Here is a 23,945-nt window from a genome sequence, read left to right as displayed (position 1 = left end):
CTCTGGAAACAAGAATTACCCTGCAGAAGAATGGTGTTTTGCCCAGTCCTTCCATCAAGAGTTCTAGAATGGTAACAGTCAAAGTAAGCAATCAGGCAGAACACAGGCAGAGTGTTCTGCATCTGGCATGTTATACAGCCTGAATTAGAAGAAATCCATCCACAATCCACGGCTTCTGCCCTGCTAAACAGATTGTACTTGTGCAGCTACTGAGGTCAACATTTCACAGCACTTTGGCCATCTATACAGGTACTACAGCCGACAGACACGGAAACAAGGCTCCAGGGAAGTGCAGTGCTACCCCACTCAAGAGCAGGAACCTGGACAAACAAACCTTTCCACAAGGTAACTACCAAAGAGAACAACCACACTCAAGAAAACGAGAAAAGTCACCTATTCCTATAGCCTTCAGGTGCAGCAGCAATGCATGTCCCATCATGTTACTTTATCCAGCTGCAGCACTCCCACTTCCCAGGCATGTAAAGCATCAATAAGAACACAGTTAAGGCAGGAGACAGATATTACCTTATCACTGACACTGAGTTAGAGAAAGAGAGAGAGAGAGAGGGAGAGAAGAGAGAGAGAAATTTAAATTCCAGGGTGATTTTGGAAGTGTTATGCCAAGCAGTGCTGAGGAAAGTGCCAAGACATGGAAGTGCCAAGTTGTACCGAGACCATTTAACACAGAACTAACCCACTCTGACAGTCAAAATGCAGCCTTAAAAAAAAAACAACAAAAAACCACCAAATAAAAACCAACCCTATAGGAGTCACCAAGTTCCTCCTGCAGGTTTTTTGCCTTATCAAGGTGTCACAGTCACCTCCCAGCATGGCCCATTTCCATGACCAGCCCAGAGATGCAGTAGCATTGTGCTCTCCTGACCTGCCAGCCAGGCCTCCAGCACCAGCCACCAGCACAGAGGAAGAAGACAGGCAGGAATACAGTTTCACCCACCAGCAGCATGTGTAGCTGCAGTGGTGACACCTGTCCTGTGACCAGACTCCCTCAGAGAAGGGGAAGAGTTCAAAAAGAAGGTGCAGCTTCTCCCACCCCAAACTTCTGCTAAAGAAGAGCCCCAGAACAGCTTGTTCAGCACTGAATACAGCACCTCCCCTTCATACAGGGAATTTTTGCAGCTGACTCCTGTCTTCTCCTGTGTCTCCTCCCTCCTCATCCTCCCCCGATGTGCTGGCATGATGATTTTGACTCGGATATTAACTCAGTCCTTTGGCCACTTTGCTTTGACACCTCTTTTGCAATTTTGATCCCTCTCCAGCTAACTCTTCTCAGCCACATCCTCTGCTGTAAGTGTCCACCTCTCCTCAGCATCTGACTCAACAGCTTGTGCACAGACACATCAGTGCATCCAGCAATGCTGGTATGCAAATCAGGCTGCTGGTAATCTTTCTTCACACTCCATCTCATAAATAAAAATGAGACTGCAAACCATCTAGAACAGGAATATTGCTAAGACACATTTTCATGGCACTTCAAATTCCTACTGGAAACACTTTTTGCTTCACTCCTTTTTGCCTTAACTCTTTGATTGTTTTATGTGCATTCCTACATACAAGAAAGGCAGATAATGCACCTCTTTCTCAACAGTCCTGACAGCTACCAGTGCTGTCACATCATTTTTATTTACACACACCAGAAAAGGATTTACTATCCAAGCCCATGCATGCATAACCATTACCTGAAAAGCAAGTAGTTTGTTTTGTCATTATTATATTCATAAAAGTGTTAAGCTTCCAGTCCAAGAAAAGGTACAGGGTTAGACTAGACTGCATTAAATGACCAATAATGCCCATTTTTCTTGTTAGTGGCCTTTTCATGAATGGACCAAAGCATTAACATCAATTCCCATCATCCTAACAAAGCCACTGCAGTTTGCTGCAACTTTGCTCTTGCAATCATTCCCATTTTGCTTCACTGTCTGTGCCAGTTACTTCCTATTTACCAACGAATTCATGGGGCCACAGGTTTGCTTCAACATCCTTCCGGGCCAACACGTTCACAGCCCCAGTCTGAGGGCTCTCAGAGTATCAGCACCTGCTGTCTGATACATATTTTATAACAGAATTGGTTTCTATTACTCACAGTCAATAAAAACCACCTTAAATTTCCCTGCCAATTCTCCTTCTACCGATTTACACACTCCGAGCCAGAGATTCCTGCAAAAGGGAAACAGAAGGTGAAACAATTGTCTGCTACTCACTTAATTTAACTGATCCATCCATTCCTAACAGCACATTGTCACTCTTTATGTCCCTGTGGATCACCTGGTTGGCATGGAGGAACTCGAGCGCTTGCAAGCACTGGATAGGAGAGAAAAAAACACCACTCAGCATTCAGGAACAGAGCTGCTGCACACGAGCACAAATTCAAAGCCATGTTCACACCCTCAGCCAGCTCCGAGAGCAAGAAAAGAAAGGTATTATTGAAAATAACCAGCAGAGGAAGCTCTTGGGCTAAAAAAAAATACACTCTGGATTTCAGGAGCTCAAAAATCATTTCACCGCGGAGTTTCCCTATCTTAACAAATGAATCCTTGAAATTCCTCATCACCCAAGATGCTCTCAGAAATCCCTGATGTTAATTTTGGCACATCCCACAGGTTCTGCTGTGGAACCATAAAGGATTAAGTGAAAGCTTTTCAGGCTGAGGTCTCACCAAGAGGAATTGGTGAGGCTTCATGTCCAACATCCACACAACTTCTCCAGTGAAGGCTGTAAAACATCTTCATTCTGAAAGGCTCTAATACTGGTTTGCATTGTTTTTAGATGAAAACCTTTCACACTAAGTTGCTGCCCAAAGCCATAATGAAATTTACTTTTGTTATTTGAGAATAAAAGGCAAAAGAACAAAAGCCAGATTTTTCTCTTTCCATCTAAGCAGAACATTTGCCATTTGCAGCTTGGCACAGATGTCCCCACTGAGTTTTTGGTTTTTTTTTTTAATCTTGGTTGCTTTAGCAAAGTGACACTGATTTGCAAAACTAAATGTACCTAAAACACTGGGCAGCAGAGTTTTGACAGAGTACAATAGCTCAATATTTGATTTCTTCCTCAGAAAAGTTGATTACTGTCACAGTAAATAGTTACTCTTTTGGTTCTCTGCTTCCAGCTCTGGTTTCTCTGGAAACCATTCCCTGTCCATACACGTTACTGTGCAAGTTTGCTTTCCCTCCCCTCCCTTGGGGTGAGTCACAAAACCTCTCGTCATGCTGATGGAGTCAGATGGGCTTTTAAAAAGCCTCCAGTTTCTCCTGCACAGCAGATAACACAATTCTCCTTCTGCCACGATAAAATCAAGCCTGAGCTGGATACTGGCACTTGCTCAGGGCAGAAACCACTGATAAGATGTGATATCAGCTGCTTTTAACACTTTCATTTGAAATCTTACTGCAACCTCAAAGTTATTCCATCTACAACCTTCTGGAGCATTATTTTCCTGAGAAATCCATAAAGAAAGCTTAGCTGACACAGAACTATAGATATCACACACTATGGGAATGATAAAGTGGGAAAGGGATAGTCTGCACACAGTTCATCTTTATTTTAGTGTATGTTAAACATACTCCTGTTTCAGCAGATCCACGCTCAAACTGTGAGCAAACACCATTCCCCTTTTCCTTCTGGAAAACGCTTCAAAGCTTTCAGTTTTTATTTTTCTTTTTTTTTTCTCCTTTCTACATTACCCATACATGAATATGCAGATTTTTTCTTAGTGCCTCTGAATGTTCTTTGTTAGTCCAAGTTAAAAAAGCCATTCCTTCCAGCTGCTAAACTTCTCTATTGCTCCTCCCTGAACTTTGTTCATATTATTCTGTTAATAACAGTCCACATTATTCATATCTTTCTGTTAACACTGTCAGCAGGACGAGGCACCCCAGGTACCAAACCCACAGACTTTATTTGCTCCGTCACCAAACGTTCCCAAAAGCCACTGTAGCTCTTTTGTCTTACAACTTGCAAAGCCCCAGTTTCCTGAGTTAACTTAATTTTGTTATTTTCTGCAATTTTGATTTCTGCTCACGGTACCATTCATTCTTTACTCAACAGCTTCAGCAGCAATTGTGGCAATTAGTGCTAACCTGAGCATGCCATAAAAATTAGGGGAACAGGGAGCACTTTCATTCCTCAACCCAGCCCCTCACACTCACCTCTCTGCAGACAGCAGCAATCTGTGCTTCATCCATACACGTCTCTGTGACCACATCTGTTAGAGAGCCTCCAGCCAGATACTCCATCACCACAAACAATTCATCCCCTACGAGGTAACTACAAAGAGAAAACCAAAAGCATGTCCCTGTGCCATCAGGGTGACAGTCTACAGAGAGCCTCGTCTGCTTGCAAGACCCTTAGGTAGAGGAAGAGCAGGTCTGTGCAAGGGATAACCTCCTGTAACCCTGGGGATGAGGAATCAGCCAGCTGGCTGCATTTACCTGTCCAGGAAGTTGACTATGTTGGGGTTCTTTAGCTCCTTCATTACCAAGATCTCATTAATTATCAGCTCTTTCTTGGGCTGTTTCTGCAAATTGATCTGTTTAATAGCCACCTGAATAGGGCAAAATAAAACAGCAATCTCAAACCTCAGTACCCAAACCTTTCAGTCACACTTCATACAGTGAAAAGGCAGAAGGAACCCTGTAACAGGATTAAAGGAGTTTAGAACAGTTTGTGGCTGGCAAGTTGCTTATTTATCAGCACCCAACTTAAAAGAATCCAGCTTGATCAGCACACAACTTGTAGCCATCATCCTCTTGCAGCTGAAAGGATCCACTAACAGTGAGAGAGGCCAGACCAGACTGCAAAGGGCATTCAGGAGACAGAGGGATATTCACTCAATGCCTAATCAACAGGCCTGAAGCAGAAGAGAATCCTGTAGCAACTCAGAGAGAAAATTTGAGCCCACCATTGCAAGGTGGGGCAGTTTGTTGTTCTTTATTCTGACCAAACTGGTGTTTGGGTATAAGGAATGCTGGGAGGCAGAAGGAATTCCTCTCAAAGTCATTAATGAGCTATCCAAAAAAGAAAAGGGAAGATAAAGGCCCACCTCATCCAGGAAATAAGCTAACAAGGCCAAGTACTACAGAGTTTACAATGGAGAAGAAACATCCCAGCTCTGTTAACTCCAACACTTGGAGGAGGCAGTTTGGAGTTCTGCAAGACAACCTGGGCTGACTCCAAAACCAAACACAAGAACCAACATTATCCTGTAAAAATGATTGTTATTATATTGCCAAGGACATGAAAGTAATAAATTCTCATCATTCTGCAGCACGGAGTGACAAAATAACTATGACTGGAGGTGGAGCAGGTTGCTGAGGGTCTTGTGGGAGTTTGGAACGGAGACCTCGAGCTCCTGTGCCATGCCAAATCATCCTGCCTGAGAGGGAAAAATTTCCAATATCTAACTAGAATTTCCCTTATGGCAATTTTTGTCTGTTCCCTCCTGTCCTGTCACTGTGTAGCTCTGAGAAGAGTGTTCCTCTTAGTGATGAATAAACCTAACTCTATCCTCAGGCATTAAGCAGAGGAAACCCGAGCACTGCATGAAGGCTGCAAGCCATCAACTGCCTGGCAAAGTGCAGAGCAGGGCAAAGAGAGGCCCTGGACCCCAAAATTCACTCTGCAATCAGCAAGAGGACATGAAATACTGCAGCGTGTAGAGAGCAAACTAAGAGACACGGAGGTGATGGCAAGGCTCATGGTACATCAAGTTGTAGTGCTCCACTGCAGGACTGCTGAGTGTGGTTACTGCTGAAAGGGCATTTACTTATCACTGCCCTAAAGAATGCCTACTTGTGGATATTTAAAGGAAAATTTAGGAAAGAACTTAAATAAAAAAACATGAAAGAAAATTAAGGAAATCTGAAGTTAAACAGAGACAAATAATTCCTAAAATCTGAGTCCCAAAAGCCCTCTGGGTTGTCTCCCAAGATATGGCCACTGGATGACAAACATGCAGAGTACTGCTGATGCCACCCATTTCACTGGAGAAACCAAGGGATGAAAGCAAAGAGAAGACATGGAGAAGACATTCTGAGGGCATCACACCAGACAAACTGCTTCCCTAGAGACAGACACAGCCAAGTGCAAAGACTAAACAAAATTTTACTTCTGAAAACATAACACAACAATGCCTGCAGTTCTCAAAGGATAAACCATTTTACAAACCCCCTTCTGGAACACCTCACTCTCTCTGCTTTTCATTGGAAAGACTCTGTTTCTAGCTTTCAACATCTGATTACTACAGAGCAAGGCACACTGTTACAACTGACTATGACAAACAGATCTGAGAGGTGATAGAGATGGGAGCCACGGAAGGAAAGCACTCAAATAATTCTGGGCACCTACAGAAGAAGATTTAAACAAAAAATGAACAGAGGAATCTTACCTCCTGCCCTGTTGCCACATCAATAGCTGTGAAAACTGTACCTGAAGCCCTGTGAAGAGAAAGAAAAATGTTACAGCAAGCTGCATCTCCCTGTGCAACAAACACACATGAACAGCCAAGTCAAAACCACAAAACTGTTTCAGTTTTCAATTCAAAATTTCCACCACTTTTCCAGTGATGCCTTCACTGTTTATCTGCTTTACTGTTTGCTGCCTCATCCCTGGAAGTGCTCAAGGCCAGGTTGGACAGGGTTTGGAGCAACCTGGGATAGTGGAAGGTGCCCCTGCCCATGGCAGGGGGTGGAACTTTAGGGATGGGCTCTAAGGTCCCTTCGCACCCTAACTAGGGTGGAATTCTGTGATTTGTCTGCTGAATGCAGCCAACATCTCTGCCTGCACAGGAAGTGGTGTGAGGCAGAAAACAGCACCCTGCTGCTAACACTGGCCCACTGGGGATAAAAGCTGGGTCAATACTTACCCCTGCCCGATTTTTTCATATCTGGTGTATTTTTTCTTGGGATCTCCTATGCTTACAATAGTGCCTGAAAGAAAAAAACAATCAGAAAGTCAGTCCAGTTCCACTGCCCCTCAACAGCAGGGCTGGCCTGGCCAGGATAGACACAAGAGTGGCTCAGCTCAAGTAGCAAAGCTGGTGCACCAAAGCTGCAGGGGAGCATTAACACAGTGAAAAATCATCACCAAGATGGTTATGGAACAAGCCACAGCAGAAACTATTCTGTGTTACTATGGTTTGATTGAAGTCCAGTTGTGACACTGTGATGTGCGTGTATGACACAAACCCAAACCTGTTCTATCCTTGTTTTCCACCCCACAGGGCTCCAAGCATTACAAACCCCCCCGAGGCAGCGCAGCGCTCTCAGCTGCTGCTGGACACAAAGCTACCCAAGCACTGCACACAAAGCAAGGGTGAGGCCAAAACTCTGACACTGCTCCCCTGCTTATCCGAAATGAAGGCACCTACGTAGTTTTTCCATGATGTCTTCATCTGACATCTTGGTTTTCTTTTTCTGTTTGTCCCCTGCTTTGGAGGCGCTGTCGGCGCAGGTGTCACCGGCCGGGGCGGGGATGGGGTCAATGACAGAGCGGGTGTAAATCTGTAAGGGAAACCAGAGACCTGAGCACCTGCTCTGCCACCACCGACCTGCAGCTGAAACCCACCACAGTCTGCAAAGATCCCCAAGCAACATTTTATAACAGGTGTAAGGCAGAAATTAGACCTGAGACACGTTAAAGCTCCACAAAACAAGATGCTGGCAACATTACTGACCTCTCAAAGAGGTGCAGGCACCTCCTGAACAGAGAGGATGCTAGGAGATTCCACAGGGGTTTTCTCAGTTTTTTATCTGCTTATTCTTTATAACCCCTACCAGTTAACAGAGCAGAAACCACTATTTAATAGTGAGATCAACCTCTACTAAGATCTAAAGGAAAAAGATGCTTGACTACCATCAAAAAGATGCCACCAAAAGAAGGATGAGAGTCTCAAATATTTCCGTGTTGTCCCCAGTTTAAGGTTTTTTTAAGGGATTTAATTTCTTGGAGCTTTAGTTAATTTCCTCCTGAACTTTTCACAGATACACACAGCTACTCCAGAAATATCCAGCTGTAGATCTCTCACCTTTTATATGTCTAAATCCCAAGAGTGGGAAATTATAAAGCAACATCCCTAGACAAATAAACATAATTCACATTTGCACTCCTGGAAAAAGCGGGCAGCAGAGAGGCAAAATGCACAGCTCTCACAGCCAAAACAAAGAGCTGGAGTAAGTGGGACCCCTGGGACACCATTACCAAGGTGTGTAGATGAGGGCTGCCCTAAAACTTAATTAACATCTTCTCTAGGATTTCACTGTTCCTGTAGTGCTGAGGACTTTGTGAGGGAAATAAGCTTTCAAATCCAAAATTTGCATTGGTTGGGGTTTAGGTGGTGTACTTGGAGGGGCTACCACACTGCAACCCAATCAAATAAAGGAAAGCAAATACATTACACCTGTATCACTGTGCTACACAAAGTCACACAAACAGCCTACAGGTATAAGAATCCTCCTCCTCCTCACATCTTGTGTTGAAGGAAAGCGTAACTGGACATCTTCAACACAGGCTGACAAACAAATTGACAAATTTCAACGATCTGAGGGGTCTTTTCCAGCCTAAATGATCCTATGATTCTATTAACTACAGGACTTCTTATCCAACTGATATTCAGAAATTAGGTATTTTCTTAGCAAATTCAAGAAACAGAACTTTTCCCTTAAAAACTAACAGCAGCTCATTGCCCAAATAAAATACTTCCCTAAAAGGCAGAAGTTCTGCAATGCTGAGAAATGCAGGTCTGTCAGTTTTACAGCTGCTCACCGATTTTGTGTGATCTGGCCGTGGAGCAATCACAGGAGGAGGAGCCTCTTCATCATCCTCATCATCATCTGCCACAGCTGTTGATGGTTCTGAACCTTTGGCATTGGTCTACATTTTTACCAAAGTTTAAAAAAGACAAATAAATGAATTGTCTCTCCCACAGTACTAAAGACTTCATGTTTTCTTCTTCACATTAAGAGAAAATAATTCTTACTAATGTCAAAAGAAAATAAACCACTCAGTCTATCCTTCAGTCATTACATTTTATTATGAGACTCAAACACTGTTGCTGCAGTGAAACATGCAATTGACCACTCAGTGCTTCTATTCCACAAAAAAATTCTTAATTTTTATACTTTTAATCTTTATACAGTTTAATACTTCAAGATTCAGGATATAACAAGTACAGAAAACCTGAACCTGTATGCACCCCAGAATATCCAAATAATAGTAAACACACTCACCGTTGGTGTTCCTGAAGGGAAACCATCTTTTTCTAAACAGGACAAATAGCAGAATACATAAAATCATCAGAAAAGCAGTAATAAAAAGTGAACTTTGTCGAGTACAGGGTAAGAATATTACAAAACCTTATTAACTAAGCTACTTTCAGAGAGAATTTGGAAGAAAAGCTGTAAAACTGCACCTGCTTGTGGGACAGTCCTTCTCTCAGCCCCCCATCTAGGAGTCACAAATTATTCTGCATGGCTGATGTCACCAGCTGGTGACATCAAGTTCAGAGACAGCTGTGAGGAGCAAGGCCTCCAGCACAAAACCAGTTCATCCCAGTCCCAGAGCCCCAGCTTGATAAACACAGCCCATTCAAGCTCATTTTGGCTGCTGTTCTGAATGATCCAGTTCCCTTTCTTCCCCTCTCCACTTAAAACAGGAAATTAACTGGACAACGCCAGTTTCCAGTCAGTCTTAAATCCATCTTTGTACATTTGTGCCTCATTGAAATGCACCTCGATCTGAGCACTTGAACCTGATTTATCACTCTGACATAAAGGAAGACTGTGCTCCAAATTCCCAACTCCAGTGTCTTGCACGCTTGGCTCTCACCTGGAGCAGAAAAACTCAGATATTTCTGTTTCGCTGTGTCTTTGGAGTCGTAGAATTTCAGCACATCTAGTACCGCCTGGGGGTTTTTCTTCTGTTCTAGCTTGGTGATATTTGAGGTCTGCAGCAACCGAGCCCACTGTTCCGGCATTCCCTGAAAAAACCAGGGGATTTAAAGCATCCTTTTTGGATTTTAAAGGTTTTTTGAAAGCAAAACAAATTTCTTCCCTCTATAAAAGCATAACATGCGCAGCCTTAAGCACACGACGGAGTAGGATGGGGAGCCAAAGGTGGAAACACAGATCAGAGGACACAACTCCTCCAGGTATGCTGGGCCAGATGTGAGGAGTGGGAACACAAAAACACTCAACAGATCCAGTGTTACCCAGCGAAGAAAGCAAACTGAAGAGGGTTTGTCAGGGAGGTGACACAAAGCATCAGATGTGCCGCTGGCATTGCAGAAGCACTAACAGGTCACAGTGTGCTGTACAAGCACAAAGGAAAAACAGCTCCTCGGTAGAAATAAAGACTAAATTGCACTTTATTCTAAAGCTCTGCCTCGGCTTCACTGCAGCACTGACCCGTGGTGTTACTCCCTGAGCTGCTCCAAGGCAGGAATACTCACAGTGAACTCTCCAGTGACAGCATCGAAGCCAACATGGATGGTATGTTCAAAATCTGACGGCGGGGAGATTTCTGGCCTTTCCTTTTCCTTCTTCTTGCTTCCTGAAAAAGACAAAGATCTCAATGTTAGAAAGAAATTCTTCCCTGTGAGGGTGGTGAGGCCCTGGCACAGGGTGCCCAGAGAAGCTGTGGCTGCTCCTGGATCCCTGGAAGTGTCCAAGGCCAGGTTGGACAGGGCTTGGAGCAACCTGGGACAGTGGAAGGTGTCCCTGCCATGGCAGGGGTGGGACTGGATGGGCTTTAATTCTCTTCCAACCCAAACTGTGCTGGGATTCTGTGATTCCTTGTTCCATTCAAATAATTTATTCTCTGGCAGCAAGAAAATAAGAGATTATTAAGAGCACCAGAGTGCTCTGTTGAGCACATGAAATCTAAACATATTAAATGTTTACAATGCAAAAAAGGATATTATAATATAGATTAAGAACAGCAGAAAAGACAACTTCAGTTCAACCTCAAGTTCACCCTAAAGACACTTAAAACTCAGTTGCCTCACTGCTTCAATTCAAGGTAATTAATGCAAACTAAGACTTCCTGTGATGAAGATAAGAGTTTATAGCCTCAGAGCAATTACTTAATTTAAATTAAAGGTGGGGGGAAGCATAATAAGTACCAGAAGCAGGAACAAATAATTAGGAGGACCACGTGCACAATCCAACCTAGAGTCAATTGAATTTATAAGATATTTTCTAACACCTCGGGCTTTGGATTTTTGTTTGTTTGTTTTGGGAGTTTTCAGGGCGTGGCTCGGGGGAGGGGTTTGTTTTAATTTAATTTTTCTACTTTGTTTCTAAATTCACCTTAAAAGTCCTGTTGTTTGTTTGAGTACAGAAAAAGCAGGTAAGCCAGCACTCTCTTGGTTACTACACAGGAGGCAAAGATGGTGCTGCTCAGAGCCAGGAATCCATCTGAAATCCCCTCCTGCTGGGAAGGGAAGCACGGGGAGCGAGGACAATACTCCAGAACGAAAAGCCATGTGGGCTGCCTCCAGCTGAACAATGCCGTGGAAAGACACGGCTGTTATAAACAGGATATCTTTAATATGGCTGCACAGGGCAGAGCCAAAAAGCAATCGGGCTGTCAGATGTTTCATCAACAGCACAGGAGAAACTCGCTGCTGTGAGAACCAAGGGAAGAACAATTTCTGCCCTAGTCCTTGTAGATTTTTACGTGGAAGCAAGGGAGAACATTATATATATATATAAAGTTGTATTTCTCAGGAAGGCTCCTGTTTGGGAGCACTTGACGTGCAGTGAACAGGAGCTGGTGCTCAAGCCCTTCAGCATGTGCCGGGTAAATAAACCCACTCCTTCCAAAAACACACAGATCCCATGAGCAGGCAAGGAAAGGGCACTCAAACCCATTGCTCTGCCCACAGGAACAGCAGAGCAGCACTTCAAACAAACAGCCCCAGCCAGAGGCAAGCCCGGTGAGTCATGTGCTGGCAGGACATCCTCAGCCCCGAGAACAAGGCCACGGCGAGGCCACGCTGCCGCCCGGCCCCTGCCCGGGACTGAAACGGGAATCCCTTCAGTGCAGGGCAACGCTCCTTCCCAACTGCACACGGTGGTCTTTCTGCTGACACGGGTGAGCCCCGAAGAGCAAAGTCTGTAAGGAGAACATGAGAAGCTAGCACAGCTTGGTGGCAGCACCCCAAGAGAGACTGCAGCCCGCTGAAGGTGCTGGATGTGGCAGGTCTGGGTGCTGCGCAGCGCTCTGTCTGGAGGAAGTTCTGCCTTACCCTTTCAGTCCTGCAGAAAGGGATGTTTCATCATTTTGTTATTGGTCACGAGACCCAGAATTTGGCCCTTTGGAAGGATTTGGTGAGCTGGAGAAAGGCTCTGTCTGATTAAGAAGGTGCCTCAAATACAACTGGACTCCTCCCCAAGTGAAGCCACCAGCACCCAGCAAGGGGTCAGCCTTGGTACTTCCCAGGGCAAAGTACCTCAGGCTGCCCTTGCTTCCCACCAACCAAATCCCAACACAAGGCAAGAAACACAGCTGTTTCCCAACAGCTGGAGGCAGCAGGCAGCTGACTCCAGATGTGCACCTGGAGCTGCTGAGCTCCAGCTGAAACCACACCAAAATGTGCCCCCAAACACGTGATATGCACGATCTGGGTGATGCCCTCAGCACCTCCTTCAATACTTTCTGCTCAGAGACAAACATTTCTGGTTTTCGGGGACTATTTTAAAGCTTTCCAAAACCACACAGAGGTTCCTTTCACTTCAGAAGTCAGGCCAAGAAAATTCATGGCAATAAAGCGCTCTAGTAAGAAGATGACTATCACTTCATTTATCCTAAACAATGGAACCAGGGGGAAAAAATCTTCCATGACTGGTGATTAAATAATCCCTTCAAACCCTTAGGATTATTTCAGCACAGAACTAGCTCAGACTTGGGACAGAAACTGTGTAATTGCTAAATCTCTTCATCTGCAAGTCCCCCAAAGCACAAGAACCTCCCAAGAGAGGACCCAGGAGCAGATGAGGCTGGCCAGGAGGGACCTTGCAAAATCATATGGACAGAGATGTGCAGAGCCAAACAACATTCCTGGATAATGGCAAGGATTTTTTCATTTTCTGAAAAGGAAAACTGAACATTTCTGTAGTGATCTGTCAAGCCTGGAGACATTTTTCCCATGACAAAATTTCTACCCCAGGTTGACAAATTATTTTGCATCTAGTCCCGATGTATTTTTTAAATCTGAGCACGAAGTTAATATTTCTGTAAAGCTTCCCAGCAGATGAATTTAAAGAAAAGAAGGATTTAAATGGGCATTTCTGGGGAGGGTGCGTCCCAGCCATGCTAATGAAGAAAACAACTAACATCTGACTATTGTGTGAGTGCCAGAAAGACACTGTGCCCACTTCTGTTCTGCTTACATTCAACAGCCAGTTTTGCAGACTTGAGGGCCAAAATCCCTTCTGTGGATATTTATATTAGCCTTGCTGCAGGTCATGCAATAGACAAGTTTCTTCCAAATTAAAAAGATACAACTTCCAGATAGTTTCTCTAATTCGGGTAATTCAATTTCCACTTTTCCTACTATCTTGCCATGCAGGAAAGCCTGCTTTTCTTTCAGGAGGACATTACTTGAATTACTTTCTAACATCTAGAAAACACAAACTGACACCCATTTCCTCTAAAATGTAGTTTTCTCAGCAGAAATCCTTTCTCCTACTTTCAGTTTGCAACACAAAGAATCAGTAGGTAGATGCTAAATAAATATGCAGATTCATTTGCCTAAATTTGGTACTTGTCAATATCTAGAGTGGTCTGAATAATCGTCAAAGGACTCCAAAGCAACTTGAGATGAGCCAATACAACTTTAGGTAATTCTTCAACCACCTCCCCATTCCAGCAACAACCAAACCCACCATCAAAATGAAAAGAGAAAATGTCCCTGGAGAGAAAAGGTGTCATGGAATGTCACAAAGCTCTCACTTGCATTAATAATTCATTTGTTACTATTTCAGAGCAAGGACAACCTTCCTTAACGTGGGATTTATGTTCTCCTTCATCATGTTCTACTTCATCCCCGTCTGTAAAAGGGCTCAAATGCTCTGATGAGCCACCAATGCAACAGCATAAAGACAAGTGCCATCCCAGCTCCTAAACTGTTCTATTTGCCTGAAAATGGACAGATTTGATCCTTCCACGAGATTTCCTTGCAGTATTTCCTCGTGGGACCAACAAGAACATGGTCAAACACCCATTTCTGCAGGACTGCAAGGTTAAGGCAGAAGCTGCTCCAGACACAGAGCACTACACCGACCTGACAGCACCCAGACCTACCACCTTCAGCACCCAAATTCAGCACCCCAAGGGCTGGACTCTCTCTTGGGGTGCAGCCACCAGCCTGTGGTAGCTTCTCATGTTCTCCTTACAGACTTTGTACTTTGGGGCTCACCCATGTCAGTAGAAAGACCACCACTGCTACTGCTGTAGCCCAGCCACAGACAGGCTATTGCACAATAAATGACCTTGTGAAATAACTGTTCTGCCTCCAGAAGCTGCACTGGGCAAATCCTTCCATCCTCCAAAAAAGGAAACACACCTACTGTTGAGAGCAGAAAGCCAGATCTTGGGAACAGAGAGAAACCTGTCTCTGGGTTTGATCTCCAGGGAGAGGCAGGGCTGCAGAGCTGCTCACACAGCTGAGAGAGAGTGAAAACCAGCCCTGGGGAAAACACTCAGCCAAGAGAATAATCAACCAGAGGAGCAGAATCTCTTCAAACAACCAAACCTGTGTCAGCATGACTGAACCAGTCCTGCCCAGCACACCAGCAGCGAGGCACGGGGAGCCAAGAGCACGGAAGGCATCAAGAGCAGCAGGGTCCTCTCCAAGGTGCACATTAAAAGTAATGTTAACCAGTAGATTAATAAAATGCTTAGCAGATTCAGGTCAGGCTTAAGTCCCTGTGCAGTTTTACCATCTCAGATGTTAGGTGGTGTTTCTATCTATGCACTATTTTGTTGTACATGGACACACGTCCTGGAGAGCCAGGAGCAAGAGCTCCACTGCTCTACATGACTTCCCATACAGAAAAGAGGATAAATAACACACAAATACAATCTAGTATTCATTACAGCAAGTTTTTTTTTCTCAGAAATAGTCTTTTTTACAGCAATCCAGTTTATTTCCACTAGTAATCAATCCTAACAGCGCAGTTCCACTGACAAAAAGTTTTCCTTTGTGCAACTACACCTTCACCACTACTTCTTTACTGACTTTTTTTCCTCCTCAAGGTGCCACCAGCAACATGAATTAACTTCCAAACCATCTGGGTACTCAGTTTGAACCAGAAATCTGCATCTAAGCAACATGATCCCCAGGAATGCCAAACATTGATACGGGTTGTTTGGAGATGCATTGCTTCAAGATGGGCAGCAAACAGGGGGGCTGGTTTTCCAATCCCCTACCCTTGGACAGGCTGGACTCTGACATCTAAAGCACCACCAAAACTTACAAGGAGAGCAAAGGAATACAAGCAGGGGTGGAAAAAGGAGGCATCTTACCTTTCTCATTGCTATAGAATATGGAGATGATTTTATGCCTGGGTTTCCTCTCTTCTGGGACAGAGGGCAGGGGTTTAAAGCTGTTGTTGGTGGGTAACTGGTCTTTGCCCCCCGCACTGAAGATAGCGCTGCTCATCCGGACGGGAGGGGCGGGGGGCTTGTCTTCCAGTTCTCCGTTGTCAGACATGGTTCTCAATAGCTAGGGGAAGCCCTGGAAGAGAAAAAAAAAAAATGTGATTTGAACACAGGAAAAGAGCGTGGAGTACATGAATGTACCATTCCATCTGCTGGCACAGGGGAAGGAGGCGTGAATTCAACTCTGAGGAACGCAGACACCGCCGCCTCCACCAAAGGAAGCAAATCCCTTCCTCATTCCCACTCCTGGGCCACCCATTCATTTGTGCCAGCAGCAGCATTTGTGGGATGGAGCCACAAACATTTCCAGTGATAAAAGTAATCCAGACCAAATGAACAATTCCCTGATCTGACTCTCTGTTCACACAAAAGGCCTAAGTGCAACATCCTTTGAGGGTAGCTCTAGTCCAAAAAGCTTCATGCTCTAGTACCAAACAGCTTTAAAAGCCTTAGATGCTTTCCTTCTTGTCATTTATCAGACAAGACCTTGGGGACAAAGGAACAGCTTATGTTTGTAAGCCATAATTCAGCACACTATCCACATTAAGTGGCACTCAAAACATCTCTATCCAAATCACACATCCTACTTAAAGAGCTCAGCACTGAGATCCACAGCATCCACTTCTGAATGAGGCTTGCGTTGCTTCCCCGCTTGGTGCCAAACTTTCTCCACTTGCAGAAAATAACACATAGTATCACCACAATCCTCTGAATCCTCAACAAAAACATGAGTGAAAACACGGACAAACAGCTGCTAGAGCTGCAACCACGGCACAATAAAACATCTACGTGACACATTCCCCATTCAAAAAGATCTCTGCTAGCATTTCCTCCCTCCTTGGAGTATTTCAGGGATTTTTTTTTCTGATCACCAGGAAACAGGCAGCCTCTCTGCTACAGAGTAAAGAGCAGAAAGAAAATATTCAAGGACAGGTAACAAACAGTAACAAATGTACCCTCAATTCCTCAGTTCACTCAAATGACAAGCTACCCCTTTTGGGACAGGAGCCAACACATCTTTGCATTGACTTCCTTCTCCTCTCACAACAGTTGGAGAGGGAAATGGGAATTTCATTAGGAAATGAATGGCCTCCTGGTGCCCACCAGCTTCCCATCACATCTCAAGGCATGACTCACACGATCAGTGCCATTCACAAGAGCCACAGCAAGGCAGTGCCATCCCCTCTCAATTACTGTGCTCCAAACAGCACAACACCTGCATCCTGCCCAGCAGCACAACTAAAACAACGTGGGCTGTCATTCCCTGGCATTTCACAGGGTGGCTGAATGCTGCCAAATCCCAACAGAGAGATACAAGTCAGGCCAGCAGCCTGGACTGGAGCAGCACTCTGGTTTATGTTGTGAAGCTCAAGGAGATTAACGTTAATTATCCCCATAAATGACCATGAAAGAATGTAATTTCTGTGATATATCATCAGAGGCACAAGCAGCACAATGTTCTGGCAGAGCAGCAGAAACTGGACATGTGCTGCTTGCTCCATGACTTGGAGGCCAGGAGGAAGAGCAATCCAAACTGTGCAGCACCCACCTGCACAGCCCTGCCTTGGAGCCCTTCTCTGCTGATGGAATTGCAAACAGACCTGCCACCTGAACGTGGCTGCAGGGACGCAGCTGTGAATCAGGCACTGATTCCCAACACTCTTCCAAATCCACTCACTGACTGCTATTTCAGGCGTGGCAAGTTATCTGCAAGATTGTCTTCTTTTCCAACGTAATATGGGGTACAAAAATTAAGTATCCTGCAACCCAACAGCAGGCCTGAGCAGCCAATCCACAGGGATTTTAATTCCAAATGCTTCCCTTACAAGACATTGCAGCAAAGACTGATATATTAATATATATGTATATATTCCTATACATATGTATTGATATATACAGATATATATTGAAGTCGAGTTTGGAGTGATGGTAACACAGGGAACCATAATCTATGCCCCTTCTGTCAATCAAAACTCAGAAAAGAGGTGGATATAGGGTCATTAGGTATCCAAATGGGGACAGGTAAAACAAAAAATTTCCTCTTTGCAACAAATGCAATTAGACAGCCAGATAAACCCTAGCAGGTAAATAAGTGCATCACATAACTTGAATGCCCAAATGGTACACTGGGAAAAAAAAAAAAACAACATCATGAGTGGCCTTTTGTATTTTTCTAAAGCAAACCCTATTAGTTCCTCCATCTGAGCAGTTTTTCTGAGCTGTCTGATAAGAGCAAGAGGAGGATGTAAGAATAAACAACTCAGCTGCATCTGAAACTGGACAAGAACAGACTTGGGACTCCAAACCCACAGCAACTCCCCACACACTCCCTTAGAGAGGCCAGTCACTAAATTAACAACACTGTCATGTGGTATTCAGGCTACAAATTAAAAAAAAAAAAAACAAAAAAGCAACACACCAAAAAAACCAACCAACTGCACTTCTGCTGATGTAATTTTAAAATAAAATTCTCACTCTAGTAAAAATCCTTCCTTTTCAGCGACAAGCAGCTCAGTCTTGATCCAAAACAAATTATTCCTTAGTATCTTGTGCGCTCAAGGGAAGAGACTGTGGAATAACAAGTTGGAAGGAAGGATATGGAAATCCACATCTATTTCAGGAGAAAATCAGCGCTCCAAGGAACTGGTGTAGAGCATCTGAGCAGAACCCTGAGAGCTGCAGCTCTGAGCAGCTGCTGACTCTTCCAAGTGCTCACTGAGATCCTTGACCTCGCTCAAAGTACAGCCCAGGAGCTCCAGCAGGAAAACAACCTGAGCTCAGGCATCAGCTTCCCACCTCGAGGACTGCCCCCAGCACCAAAACCCTCCCAGCTCGTTAAATCTGTGGTCTAGGAAAACCTCAGCTTCAAGGAACAATTTAAACTGTGATTTATTTAACAAGACATGGTAGAATTTCTGAGTGGCTGTTTCAAAGATCATTAATAAAATAAAAGTGCTGAATTCAAACCTGGTTTGCGCAAAGGCCCATTTCAAAGCTTTGAATTCATCATTTAAATAAATAATAGATCCACTCAGGCCAAGCACATCATGAAGCACAGTTCTGATTCTTCAGTCATCATGGGAAGTGAAAAATCAATCATTTTGTCCAGGTTCAAATCCAAATAACCCTCTTTCTTCTGTACTCAGCTGAAGAAGAGAGCAGTTCCCCTCTCCTTTATCCTTATCCTGCCTTCCTCACGCAAGGGAAGTTTCCATGGTGTCAGGAAGTATTTGGAAACAGCTACAGAGGTTTGGCATTATAGGCAATGACTGGAGCAGGGACTGAAAAAAGGAAAAAGAAATTTAAAAGAAGACTGCAAATATCCCCCCCAAGCTCTGTTTCTGCTCTCTCAGCCTCCTAAGAGGTGAAGGAGCCTGTTCAGATCACAGCAGCCAGACAGAATCACTCCTGCACCATCACCCACTGCCTGCCCTGCTGATTTGCAGGGAATTGCAAAGACATGGGGATTTTTTTTCCAGTGGCTGCCAGGAATCTGTAATCCAGCAAAGGGGTTGTCAGGCTTGTATTTCTCTGACATAATCAGACAACACCAGTAATGGCTGTTTTTTTAGCTTGGCTGAAAGGCATTTACCCAAAAAGTTAACCTGAATTTGAGCAGCCCTACAAAAATATGCTAAAGGTAATACATGGAAGAGGGATTCACTTTCATCTTTGCCAGTGAAGGAAATGCCAGTAATAATAATGTATTCAAGCACATCAGCAGCTCCCCCACAATCACTACTCACACTGCATTTAGTACAAGAACTAGAAAGCAATGCATTGAACCACAGACATGAGCTGAGAAGCTGCAAATAACACTTAACTACAGCCTTCAGACAGGTTCAGTCCCACCACAGAACACAACTGCAGCCCAGAAAGACAGACAAAAAAAGCTAAAAGCTTTTCTCCCCACAGTTCTGCTGAACCCACAAAACACAGTCACAGGTGCCAGTGCTGGTGACCACAGGGCTCTGATTCTCAGTCCCCATCCCCAGTACACGACACTCCTCCCTCCTTTTGACAAAGGTTTCTTGCCCTGCACTGGGGCAGTGAAAATTAGGTGCTCTCTCCTATGCAGCCAAAGAACAAATGAGCTCTTCCGCAGAGGCAGCAGCGAGCATCCAGCAGTGCCTGGGTGTTCCAAATCCCTCACCACCAATGCTTGGAGACCTGGAACCAGGTTCCTCACAACTGCAATGCCTCTCTCCCGTCAAGCTTGGAAATGATCTCTCAGATCACTGAGTCCAACAGTTAACTCAGCACCATTAGCCTTTCCACCTTTGCCCAGAGAGGCTGAGGCAAGACATGCACAGGGAGCTCCTTGTGTGCTTTAACCCACCTCCCGTCCCTCCCAGCCCCTGAAGGGACCTGCCCACCACCTTCACATGCGCCAAGTTTCATTTTGACAATCTACATCCTGCTGCTCACTGTCTTTCCTCTTTTGGGGATGGAAAGGGCCCGAAAACCCACGGCCATGGCCAGGTTTCAGGAGAGAGACAGCCATCCCTGTCCCTGGTGGGAAAGCACCCAGAGAAACCTAACCCTGCCAGTGAGTAAAAGCTGAAGTGAGGCTTGGGCAGTTTGTCACAAAGCTGACAAACACACACTGCTGCAGCACGTCAGTCTGAATGCTTTGGCTTTGACTTGCCCTTTTTTGTTGTTTGTCCCCCCAGTTCCCCTTGTGTGAGCATAAAGCTGGGCTGCTTCCTGAAGGACTTCCTAAGCACGGCTCTTGTGCCAGCCCGGCTCCCTCGTGACAGGGATGGAGCCTGACACGCACTCCCATCCCAGCTGAAGCTCTGTGCTGCTGCTCAGCCCCCCTGATTCTGGAAAAAACCAAACATTATTCTTCTCCAACTTACTTGCAGACAAAGAAAGGAAATAAAAGGAAAATTGAATTTAAAAAATGAAAGTAAATAAAACAAAACAGAAGTCAATCATTCTGCTATAGTACACGCTCACATTTTCCCTGGAGCACTTGTATTTGAGCAGATTCAGTTTTAAATCCGGACTACAGTGCACACACATGAGCCTTACAAAGCCCTGAGCAGAGGTAGGAAGATGGCACTGTGTGCCAAATCAAACAGCTGGTGTAGAAAGTTCTCACATCACAATGACATGAATTTGTCTTCTTAAGATGTTCAAAATAATGTCTTTGAGCAGTCCAGGCTGCACCTGTATTTCACTGCCTGGGACGCAATGCAAAACTACATCAGGCTACTGCTTGGAAAAAGAAACCAAAACACAACACATCCAGATTAGAGCTGCTTGATAATGTGTCCCTAAATTCCTGCTCCTGGCACAAAATACTGTGCTTTACACTGCCACTGATCTCTGAGGAGCCAGAGCTGAATCGGTGAAATACATCAAATAAATCTGTCACGGGAGCCTCAGAGAGCTGCAAACTGAAGTCTGCTCTTCACTGCAGGTCAGTATTACTCAGCTCATTTACTATCAGCAGCACAAACATCACATTTAAGTCCATTTGGCATGACTGACCAAAAAAGAGGAGTAACACATTTGAGTCTAGTAAGGCATTAAGAAACAACTACTTTGCTTTTGATATGCCACTACAGCTGCAAAATACTTTTGGGACAACACCTGAAACACTTGGGCCACACACACAGCTTGAAGGCAACACAGCAAAACTGCCTGTGGCCTGACAGAAGGAACTGAAGAAAAGAGAACAGGCCCAAAGTGAAGCAAGGGCTGCTGGTGGGTGCAGTCCCTGCAGAGGACACCAGGGCTCCACTGCAGCATCTCCAGGCAGCGGCTTCACCACTTCCCCGGGGGCCTCATGGGGCCACTGGCAACACTTGTCACTGCATCAGAGACAGCCACAACCAGAGCAGAGGAAAAGAGCAAAGGAGGCGTCCAGGAAAGAAATCTCCATGGCAGAAGGTGTCACGTGAAATGGAGCACAGAGCACAGAACAATACAGGAGCAGCTAGCATGTGATGCTCCAAGGGAAGACTGGCATGACAAGGCAGATTTGAGGTAGTCATGTCCCAGTCTTGCTTTATATTATAAAAATCCTCGCTGAAAATGCCTAGAGACTCATTCCCATTCCCCCCCCCAGGCCTCCTGTGGTTTTGGTAGTTTGCCTAAACCCAGCTTCGCCACACCACCGCCTTCTAATACCTGAAAATCACCACACTGGAAGAGAGGAGACTTGATGCTTCATTATTCTGGAAAAGAGGTGCAGTTTTAAGGTGGAGATTGGAGGGCTGCTTACCTCATCAGATATTCGTTTTTTTCAGATCAAACAGATTTTGTAGTCCAAAAACAGAATGAAAAGTCTCCATGGATATTCTTCTTTTCTCCCTGCCCCCCTCCTTTTTTTTTTTTCAAAGGCTCCTGTTGAGCAATAGATTTCCTGTGATTAGCTCACTTAGTGCTGATTATAGCTCACTTCCTCCCAGGGATTAGCAGAAAGCAGCTTTCTGACAAGTTTTTATTCAGATGGTGCTACCTAGCCACAGCTTCCTGCCCCATCACTAACAGCCTCTTAGTTCAGCAGCTCAACAGCTTGAAATTATTTCACTGCTGCAGAAAAACTCACAAAACCAGCACATCTCAGACTGTCTTCTCCATGAAAAACAAAGCAAGTCTTTTGGGATGTCTAGCTTTCCAACTTGAAGCATTTGGATCCACGAGATTTATTTAATCAGATCCAAAAAGGAGTTTTTTGGAACAGAATGAGACTACCTTCAGAGACTGAAAATACTTATCTCATCATTTCAACTGAGAAACCGTGCAAAAAAAAACCCAGCAGAGGCAGACAAAGAATTGCTTTCTTGCAGACTTGGCAAACGTAGTCCTAGATCTTCTGCCTGCCAAGAGAGGACTTGTGCAAAGGCACGGACAAGAGTAACTGTGATAGTGGCCAGGAAGAGGCAGCGGGATAATCTGTTCCACCTACGGTTATTGGAAACACCCGCCGATGCTCCAACGCGGCACTCGGAGCCAGCCCTCCTCTGGAAAAGCAGGTACCAACTTCCATGGGATGTGCTGGAACCTCTCCTTCCAGCTTTAGGGGGTCTCAGAAAAGAGGATTTGGTCAATGCCAAACCACACAGCCATGAAAAACAAGTTATTTTTATTTAGCTTATCTTTACAGGGGGCGCACAGGAACCTACGCTAACCTAAAATACTCCGAGCTCAGATTTACAACCACAAACAGGCAAGACACTCACTCTTCAAATGATGCAGCTAAGACAACAGCTGAAAAAACCCAGAAATAAAAAATATCTGAGCCAAACCAATCTGTCATTAAGATTTACAAAGGGACACAGTAACCAAACCACCTACCATGAAGTTTATAATCAGGTCAGGTCCCTCCTTGCCTCTTCCCACTGCTACAGGTGGCAGAGGAAACACATAATATTCCCACTCTTAACAAGGTGGAGAGGTAGGAGAACCTCAGCCTGATTTGGCAAAATCTGACTGGATGACCCACAGAACATACCCAGCTAAATTCTTTCCAATTTGTCTTTTTCCAACCCATTAATTTCCTTACGATTTTTGCTGAGTCAGTCAAACAGAAGGAAAACATAGCACAAACAACTGTTAATTGCCAAGTGATAAAGAGATTTAGGGGAAAAAAAGAAGATAAAAATCACAGTTGAGTGCAAGGAATAAAAAAAGCAGAGAGGAAATTATCTTTAGCACAGAAGAAGGAAATAGCCAAAACCGTAATAAATGTGCTTAGCATGAACTGAGTTACACAAGACAAATGTGTATTGAGGGGTATTTGAAAGGTTCCTAAGGTTTCCTAAAGGAAAATATTCTTCAAACCTATTGCCAAAGTCCATTACAACCTGAAGCAATTATTGACTCCCTAAGGCACTGAGCAGATGTGCAAAGTCTTGCACCAAAAACGAGCAACCGGGCTGCAAAAATGCCATGTTTGAAATCAAAAAGGGATCGCATTCTTTTGAGGAGGATCATGGCTGATAAAAATAAACAGGGAAAATCTGAGATGGCCCAGATGTGCAAGAGTCCTGGTAAAAGCCAGTAAGTTATTAGCCATTAGTAATAGCAAATTTAAGCAAATTAACAATATTTGGCTCACTGAATACTGGGGCCACCTGTAAGCTGTGATTCATCCTCACTTTGTCCCTTTAACCCTGCAGAGCACTCAACTCCCACCAGAGTCATCACTTCTGCTTCATGAAATAAATGTGGCTCTACTGAACTGTGGTGGCATCTCACCACCAGCAAACCAGGAACCTCTTCTCTGCTTTATTGCCTCTGAAAGACCTCAA

The 23,945-nt window shown here is 44.5% G+C and overlaps 1 protein-coding gene across 6 annotated transcripts in view; it reads right to left on the bottom strand.

Moving 5' to 3' along the window:
* PAK2 (p21 (RAC1) activated kinase 2) overlaps positions 1-23,945 on the bottom strand; it is a 42,011-nt gene that overhangs the window by 5,668 nt on the left and 12,398 nt on the right. For 5 of the 6 annotated variants that reach the window (XR_005257976.1, XM_038145772.1, XM_038145777.1 and 2 more), the window contains exons 2-12: positions 15,544-15,754; positions 10,463-10,563; positions 9,841-9,991; positions 9,243-9,274; positions 8,779-8,886; positions 7,385-7,517; positions 6,881-6,944; positions 6,404-6,452; positions 4,449-4,561; positions 4,167-4,284; positions 2,220-2,319 (exon numbers count right to left, since the gene is read on the bottom strand). Coding sequence is in view for 5 of the 6 variants with exons in the window: in XM_038145772.1 (XP_038001700.1) it covers positions 2,220-2,319; positions 4,167-4,284; positions 4,449-4,561; positions 6,404-6,452; positions 6,881-6,944; positions 7,385-7,517; positions 8,779-8,886; positions 9,243-9,274; positions 9,841-9,991; positions 10,463-10,563; positions 15,544-15,730 (1,156 nt within the window). In the remaining variant the exon portion in view is untranslated. Of the gene's footprint in view, positions 1-2,219; positions 2,320-4,166; positions 4,285-4,448; positions 4,562-6,403; positions 6,453-6,880; positions 6,945-7,384; positions 7,518-8,778; positions 8,887-9,242; positions 9,275-9,840; positions 9,992-10,462; positions 10,564-15,543; positions 15,755-21,913; positions 22,041-23,945 lie in introns of those variants that run through there. The other variant, XM_038145773.1, reaches the window with a different exon arrangement.

Source organism: Motacilla alba, chromosome 9, assembly GCF_015832195.1.
Source record: "Motacilla alba alba isolate MOTALB_02 chromosome 9, Motacilla_alba_V1.0_pri, whole genome shotgun sequence".
In the NCBI taxonomy this organism is placed as follows: Eukaryota; Metazoa; Chordata; class Aves; order Passeriformes; family Motacillidae; genus Motacilla; species Motacilla alba.
This window is presented reverse-complemented; position numbering and strand designations above follow the sequence as displayed.